Source organism: Ostrea edulis, chromosome 1 (assembly GCF_947568905.1).
Source record: "Ostrea edulis chromosome 1, xbOstEdul1.1, whole genome shotgun sequence".
Taxonomy (NCBI): Eukaryota; Metazoa; Mollusca; class Bivalvia; order Ostreida; family Ostreidae; genus Ostrea; species Ostrea edulis.
Genome location: NC_079164.1, coordinates 20,380,597 through 20,389,846, shown reverse-complemented (window position 1 = coordinate 20,389,846; position 9,250 = coordinate 20,380,597). Strand labels below are relative to the sequence as shown.

The 9,250-nt window shown below is 32.7% G+C and overlaps 1 protein-coding gene across 2 annotated transcripts in view; it reads right to left on the bottom strand.

Moving 5' to 3' along the window:
- Nucleotides 1-2,785, bottom strand: part of LOC125663618 (homeotic protein spalt-major-like) — a 38,177-nt gene extending 35,392 nt beyond the window's left edge. The window contains exons 1-2 of one of the 2 annotated variants that reach the window (XM_048895897.2): nucleotides 2,495-2,785; nucleotides 2,187-2,225 (exon numbers count right to left, since the gene is read on the bottom strand). In XM_048895897.2, coding sequence (XP_048751854.2) covers nucleotides 2,187-2,225; nucleotides 2,495-2,567 — 112 coding nt within the window. In that variant the 5' untranslated portion in view covers nucleotides 2,568-2,785. The remainder of the gene's footprint in view (nucleotides 1-2,186; nucleotides 2,226-2,494) is intronic. The other variant, XM_048895898.2, reaches the window with a different exon arrangement.
- Nucleotides 2,786-9,250: the final 6,465 nt, after the last annotated feature.

Here is a 9,250-nt window from a genome sequence, read left to right as displayed (position 1 = left end):
GTCAAAGAAAAAGTGGTGGTTAACTTAGAACATGCATAACTTTACAAAGGGAGGTAACTGACAGAAATGGAACAAAACTGATGGAACAAAGAAAATATTCTTTTATGTTATTTTGGTTTATAAAATGCTGCTAAAAATCTGCTTACTCAGAAAGATCATCAAGAAATTTCTGATTGATTCAAAGATTTTTAACTTTTTTCCTATTCAAATAAAATCTTATGTTTTCATAATGGAAAAACTACACTCTCCCTTTTTTTCAAATAATTTTTTCAAAAACAAACGCATTCCATCATTAATCACTGCAAACAACCTAACTAGAATTGAAGAAATTGGAGATATCCCCCTATTTATTTTCTTTTTGGCAGTCATAACATTTAGTTGAGCATTCTTTCAAATTGCTGCTGCTAAACGCCTGTCAGAGTTTTCACAAATTTGACTTGGGGAAGCAGCTGTGCTGAAGAAAGGTAGGGAGGTTAGGTCATAGATAATATCTTATTGTCTCCTATCCATCTTGCTTGCATTTCATTTCACAAATCAATGCCTGCAAAATTTTTTATTAAAAGTCCAAAACTGAATATAATGGATTGTGATGGCAAAACACTCACACAAAATTTTAACCTTAAAAATTGCAATATTATTTTCTTCTTTTTTCTTCAAAACTGCAAACTTTTTTGTTAATATTCAATTTAAAGTAAATTGTTATTCCACACTAAAAAAAAAATTATTTCAATTCAAATATCATAAAAAGACAAATTCCATGGCTTCCAAAAATTGTGCTGGTATTTTATTTTTCCACTAATTTGTAAAAATTAACAGGGAAGATCAGATAAAAATTTGACAAGAATTTGACACAATAGAAAAGGTATACAAACAAACTATATGATCTGTCTAAAATAATCAATGACAAGACTCCAGGAGAAAGTACAGTGTCCAATCCACCCTGAGGCAGGACAGTGTAACTTGGGTGTCCAGAACAAGATAAGGTGGTAAATAACATGTGTGTAAAGCAATTTACAACCAATATAATTACACCAACATAATTATATACTTCCACAATACAATTTTTCTCCCAGGCATTTTCTCACATATTTTCATAAATGAATAAACCTGGGAACAGAGAAATCTTCAAATAAAACAAATTTTGACACAAGTGTGAGATACATGGGCAGAGCGACAATTCATCCCCATGAGGGACAGGCAAAGAAGATATCACAACTTTATATTTTAATTTGATATTTATCCATATAGCAACCGAGTTTGTGAGGTTTCCAGCCAAATTCGACAATCGCTAGTCTGTCCTTTAATCCTTAAGCTTACAACGTCTTATCAATTTACGTTTTCTCAACTATCTCGAAATTTTCAATAGAATAGATGGCCATTGATACCAAGCAAGGATTTTAAAGTATGATTTATAATAATCTTTTGTTTGATTTGTAAATGTCAGTAAGACTTTCTACCCAGTGTACGACATGCTTTACTCGCATTCAAGTACCCTTGTAATATTGGCACAATTCTTCAAAATTGATATTATATTTTAAAATATCCCCGTTTATCAGTTTCAAGCACGTATACAGAATTTGGGAGTTCTTTCTACCGCAAATAAATGATAAGAAATAGACGACTTTTCATCAAACATAAGGACTCTTACAGGATCAAGCCTAATCTACTATTAATTTTTCCAATAAATACATTGAAACAGCTCTTAACAAATTATTGATTGCTTGTTCAAACTTCAAAGCAGGTGCAAGTGGTAGAAAAATTGCTATCGAATTCAAAATATCAAAGAATATTTTATTAAATTTAACATTTATGACAACTTTATGCTCACCTCTACTTTTACAAAAAATGCATTTTTATTCATTTTGAAAAATAATCTATAATTTATGTCAATTTTATTAGATTGGTCTACTCAAAATGTTTATTTTCCATTCCTTTAATATCCAAGGACAGAAGTATAAATAATTTATTTACTCAGCATCTTTTAAATGATTTTTAAAGGTTATCTGTAATCTTTGAACAATATTAAACAAGCAAGCTTTGGCAGATTATTGAGAAGTAAAAAAAAAAATCTTCCCCAAATAAATGTAATATTGATTAATTTTAAAGAAAAAATATTAGAAGCTTTATATTAATCATATTAATTGGATTAATACGGAAAATGTGCACGTATAAATTTTCTTACCTACTTGAAATAAACGTCATTGGATTTTCGCGGATTTTTTGGACTGGAAAAACAACATGGTTCAGAATGGTTTAACAATATATCCAAATCGCTAAACCGGTCTGTTAAATGTCCAGATGATGCTAATGATTCTACAGACGAAATAACAGTCGATTGTCCCACTGGACTATTCAACGTGAAAAGGTAAACAAAACGCACATGGCCAAACGGAATCGGATACTAATGCACTCGGCAGAAATATATCGTGCGGTTACCGTATACACCTGTGACTGCAACTTTAAAAGTCCGTGAACAAAATAAAGCTTCACTTACCATTCTGTAAAATGCATGCTAATTCTTCTTCCGTCTCAATATGCCTTGGTTTCGGTTGCTTTCGACGCGACATGGTGTATCTCACACACAAAATGAAATAAGTTTTTCACTGTTGCAATTTCTGAATATCTTAGCGCGCATGTCAGAAATATGATTATTGTTATGCGCTCAGATTATTATAATCAAATCGCTAGGCTCAAATCTGATTGGTTTTCAACGGTTGTGATCCCGTATGCCAATTATCTAGCGAGGCTATCACAATGACGCGTTAGTGAAAGATGGCTTACACAGCAGTGTGAATTTAAATGTAAGGAGGGCCTAGCAAACAGAGCGATTGGCTTTGATATTTCATAATTTTATCTTCTCCGCTATAGGTATTTTTATTAAAATAGGCGTGTTATGCATACATAATTAGCCTCATCTGGCCGTTTGAACGTTTACTCTAATCGCCAGGTAATAAAAACAGCGTAGGTTTGGACAAGAAAAGAAATGGAATAATCTATTTTCTTTTGTGGATTGAATTATCTGATGTAACAATGGCCATTCCTGACCGTTGTCGCTTTAATATCTAGTCTAAACATTACGACAGTTTACATGATGGGGTTATATTTGTCATTTTTTAAATCTTTAATTAAACATTTTATGTAACATTACTTGTAAAATAGAGAAAATAATCAAAGAATAAACAAAATTCCGTTTTCACTCCGTGTCAACAACAGACTTTCACAAAATATTTCATGAATTGTATAGTAGATTTTTTTTGTTACAATGCATACACTATAAGCTCATTCGACAGCTGCTCAAGGGGTTATCTTTGTTTATTTTTGTAATAAAAGTGTAATAAAATGGTTTAATATTTCTTATTATTTATCTGCTTTGCATTGTGCGCATGTGCTCCATTTATCATTTTTGCAAAATAAACACAAATTAGCAGGCGTCATATCTCGCTTAATCACCATTCCTTTCTCTTTACAGTTCAAAGGCCTGTCGTGCAATGGCGATTTAACAATAAACTTGTTTATGAATTGATCCATGCACTTCACTTCAACATAATGCAATCATAATTAGTATCTATATCGAGCTATACTTCACATTGTTTAATGACTGTGCTTTTAAAGAACATTGTATCATCAAGGTCATTGACTGTTCAAAATCCGTAAGTAACAAAACACGGGTGATGAGTATACAGAGCACTCTCCTCACTCCCCATTCAGCAAGTACATGCAAGTTTTAGTCCGAAACTTAAAAATCATACAGGTTTCAAATCTTTCGTAGTTTTATTGTATTTTAGCTGGTTATATAACTGACAAAACATCGGGTCATCGAAGTCTGGAGGGCACTAAAAAAAAAAACCCACTAAAACAAAGTTTTCCAGGAGACAACAATCAAGATTATGTATTCTGTTTTCTATATAAAACTTTTAGTTTTTCTTTAAATGTTAAGAAATTAGCGACAAAATGTAAAGAATATCAGAATAAAAAATTCAAGAAACCACTTTTTTTTTTCTCTTTCAAACTTGCCATTGCATGTTACATTGTATCAGATATCGTAAAATTTTGACTCAAAAGAATTCAATACAAGGCTATCGATTTATTGGAAATAATTTAAATAAATATTTACACAGCATTCAGTGCAAGGTTTTTGTGATTAGGTTAGCTCGCAAATTGGATTTATTCGGTTACAAAGAATTAAAGTTAATTACGTAATGATTACTTAATGCCTTTTTGTGTCTTGTTTAAGGCATGCATGAAGGAATGGTTTTTTTATTTCCATGTCAATTTACCTTCAGGTTATTTTTTTTTAAATAAAAAAGTCACATCGCCATTTAAAAGAATATAGCAAATTAAGTCAAGAGAATTTTGATATCAAAGAGTAAACAAACACATCTTTTTGCATCGTTTTGAAGTCAATATGATATTTCTATAATTCCATAAAGGGCTGATGTTTTTTTAAAAATATTAAATCAGAAATTTGCTTTACACAAGTATTGCTGAGATTCAGTAAAATTCGGAAAAGGAATACACTGAGTAATAAATTACGACGATACAGGAGAAATCATAACAATATCAATATTCATTTGCTTTTTATATATAAATATTTTTTTAAAAATCCATTTTTTCCCAAAGCTTATCGTGAATAGCGTTTACACCATAGCAATGAAGTTTGTCGATCATTTTAATGCCATTATGATTAAGATATTTAATTTTTTACCATATCGTATTAATGACATATATTCAACAACTTCATTCAATCATACGAAAGATATATTTGATATCAGTATTTCAAACAAATATTATTTTCTACCTTTTCATGCGAGTTTTGTAGAACAAGATATGATTTCCATCAGTTAATTCGTTTTCTTATATGTATATATATATATATATATATATATATATATATATATATATATATATACATATATATTGTGATTCGAAATACTAGAGTCAAAATTAGTACATGCCACCACGGAATATTCGAGAAAAGATATACTGAATACGATTGTAATTCTATCTAGCTAAAATAATGACAATAACAAATAAGCAAACAAAGGTCTCCCATTTCTAAATTCTAGACCCGATATTTGGAGAGATTAGCCCATCGCTTTCTCTCAGTTAGGAGATGTAATTCAAGATTGATAAAAACTAATTTACATAATTAGAACCGCCTCTCCCACTTTCTCACAAAGCCAGCCTACACATTATGAGTATTAATATCAGAAAATATATTTATCACGTACCTTGAGATCAATATTACGAACGTTGGGTTTTCTATGCGGGCCTCCAGCTACATGGAACATCGAGGACAGTTAGAATAACGAATTATTTAAAATGTATCTTTTTTTTATGTAGTCCACATTCAATTCTGGAGATGAACGTATACGCTGCTCTTGTGATGCGAAGCATTCAGCGTTACACAACCTTCAAACTATCCATTCGCATGCATTATATGTATTTTATCTTTGGTAACTGAAATGTCATGGCGTTCACAGCCAACACATTCCATGTTTTGAGTTTTTTGTACAGTACAATGAAAACTTGTCCCATAAAACCAGCGAATCAAACTACTGTTACAGGAGATGCACGTGTAATGACTTTTCCCATTGATTTCTTTTGTTTCATCGTCTGATATTGAAACTTCGCGAGTCTTTAATGAATCCTGGCTTTGACTACATGAAATGGGGTTGTTAATGCTAATCACTATTTCGAACACGTTTTATGATTTCTACCATGTTTATAATCTGAAGGTTGTAGCTGTGGGGAAATGCTAAATAATCACCTACATGTCAACAATTGCAAGTAAATTCAGTTTCAAATACCAAATAACTTCTACACTCACAGACATAACTAGATAGCTGCAATCAAACAACAAAACCCTTCTGTAAAGGAGGAGGGGGTATCAATTCATTCATATCTGAATAAAAAAGCCCCTGGTTTATATTAAGGTGAAGACAGGGGAAGTGAAATGGGATAGATATACAGTTAACATATATCTAGGAAATGTTGAGAGGTAATTTACAGAGAGACGCTGTATTTCACATGCATATTGCGTATGAGTTAACAGTGGACAAATTACAGGAAGTAGTAATTTAACAAAGTTATAAATTTTCTAACGGTGCAAACAATGCAATATACAAGTTAATACTCCAGCATTGATCACAACGATAGGCATAAAATACAATGTTCACATTTCTGAAGATAATTGAAATTGACACGACGTTGTCATGTAACCAGGAGACCGGCGTTGATTTCAACCGTAGAGGTCTTAGATTAGGCGGGAGTGTGTATTAGCGAAGTAGAAATGCTAGTATCCTACCAACCAACAGTACCCGTAGATTGCAAAACGTATCCCCACGTGACTTATTTGAAGATTATTGAAATTCAGTACGGCATATGACATTCATTGCATTTTAAGGATTTATTTTTAAAAAAATACTATTCCAAAAAAAAAAAATAATAATTTCATACTACATATATTAGTTTACACAATTCAACAGCTGAAAGAGTGTCAGCCACAGGATTGAAGAATATCGCAAACCTCTTGAGTAATTAATTTGACTAAAAAGGTCTTTCGATATATATTTTTCCCCAGAGGTTTTTAAAGCAACCCATTTTATGTCAATTTCTAGAAAATATTGTTAAGATAATCAAATTCAGAAAGACATTCATCTTAAATTCATAAAAGTGGCCAACGCACAACTTTGATCTGCACTATTTAGTGGGTTGTGACGTCTGACAATTGTTTAAAACACGGCGGAACTTGAAATAACTGAATTAATAGATTAATTCATGGCCTTTATTTGAAAAGTCAAATGTTTGCAGTGTTATGAGGTGGAAAGTTTCAATTATGTGCTGTTCTATCTCATATTGAGAATATCTGCACATAATTTTGCACATATTGATCTATATGCATATTTCCCCCCTATGAATTTGATACATTTCTACTTTCATAAAATCTATAATACAGCGTGCGCCGCAGTGGATTTCAGTCACTTTTCAATATCCGGACCTGGTCGAAATTCGGACACGTATATACTCTGTCTGAACGGTTAGGAATAAAGGCTGATGTTGCTTTTGATCAAGTAGATTATTTCCAGTGCACTGTGTTAGGGAGAGCAAGAGAGAGAGAGGGGGGGGTGTACTTGCATATAGGGTTAAACTCCTAGTGACGAAGCCAACATGAAAATAAGGTCCGAACAATTTTTTTTCCTATATTCCCATCGAAATCTGCCATCCCAGTTGAATAGAATACCTTACATGCAGTGAATCGAAACACTACTAGAATGTCCACGTAGTTAATCAAGATCCGTCATTTTATTGACACCTATCTTGTTTTACCGACATAAACAACAAGAAAAAATTAATCAAAGCTATGTAATGTCCAATGTGCCCAATCTAGAATAACAAATTTGCCAGAAATGACGCGATATATCACTTTGTTGAATTACTATCAATGTATCAACCCATAGAAAATGGATGTCAGAACCATTATTGTAAACGATCACCTCGGTAATCGAAGTTTACTTGATGCACCTTATTCAATTTTTCAAACAGAATTATTTCTTGGTACTCTGGAGTTATATACACGACATATATTGCCCTGCTGCTTGTCACTCTGGAGTCCTACACAACATATATTGCCCTATCACGTGATACTCTATATTCTTGATACCCTACAGCTGCACATACATAGCAAATGTTGCATTTGTTGCTGGTAAATCGAAATAGTTGTTGCTCACTCAGCCCAGGTTGCGTGATATGGACAGTTTGGGATCCCGTTCTCTGCAACTTTCATCATTTGTCGATTATATATGTTACATGTTCTGTATAGACCGATATAGCTCAAATTATATTCTTTAAAAATACAGCAATTTATTACAAGATATACAATTTTGATACCACGCAAAAGGATCCTATGGTTTTTTTTCTTGGTATGTACTACTATATACACTAGCTGCAATAATGTAGCCCTCTCCGATTTTGGGGGGGGGGGGTGTCCCGAAAGCGTCAAGAAAAAAATCGGATAGGGCTACATTATTGCAGCTACTGGTCTGTTTCAATGCATACTTTTGTTCACAACCGTACTCAAACCATTGCATAACACCTGGAGGACCATGCGAAATATTGAGCCAATGTTCTATTGCAAACCTCGAGGAAACCAAAGAACAAAAGAGAGAGAGATAGAGAGCAGAGACGAGGTATCTGGGTATCGTATATTTAAAACACTTACTGGACACTTATAAAAGTAAGAATCATAATCTCGTAGAACGAAAAACTTCTAACCACGCAATTACAAGATGGGTGGTCAGTATCTTTGTCAAAAAAAGTTCACACATCGGAAGCTTTCCCCTATACAGGTAAAACTGCTCTTAAAGTAATTACTCTGTTGGTCTCCCGACAAACTATCAGTACATTTATTCTTCACAAAATATCATTTTATATCTCTCAACCCTATTTTTCGAGCATTTCATGCACTTGGGGGGATTTAGCGGATGACACTTTTAATAATATCTGTCCTGTAGAGCGAATAAACATGTTCAATTATAAATATTATTTACACAAATTATGGGAACGATTGTAATATGAGCTGGAGGTCCAGGAATAGGATTTCCCTATATAAATTATGAACTGACACAAGTTTGCATATTAAAGTTGTTTTGTATTTAAAGTGGCATCCGACATATTTTTTGAAAGAAGAGTAGAATATTTGTGTTGCTTTATGATTTTACTTAAGACATGACACTTTGCTAGGCACGATATGATACGTTCATTTTTGGGTCGCGCTTTGAACAAACAAGATTTCTTAAAAGAAACAGTTGACAGTTTAAAATAAATGAAGATCATTCTCATATATTTGTCTTTCACAATTGCTTACACAGGTCTTCATTAATATGAGTTGTCGTGTGTGCTCTTCATCCAAGACTTTATTACTCTGAAATAGACATTTCAATGAAAACGTGGTAAATTTCACTCCCTCAATCTGAACGTTGACACGACACCAGCCTGCCTTATATTTTTCTTATTACGCTGAAATTTGTACCGATATAATAAATGGCACATTATCGAGGGAATTTTAGTTTTATGGACAAGCAAATGAAACCCAGAACTGATCATTTATATTTCAATACACATTAGTTATATTGACCTGCCATTTAATATTGTGTGAATATTGGGGCTTGTATGTGACAATATTGTGGTGATTACCTTCAAAGAAACCCCAGAGTTTGAATGAGTTTAAATTGTAAGCAACTTCTAAAAT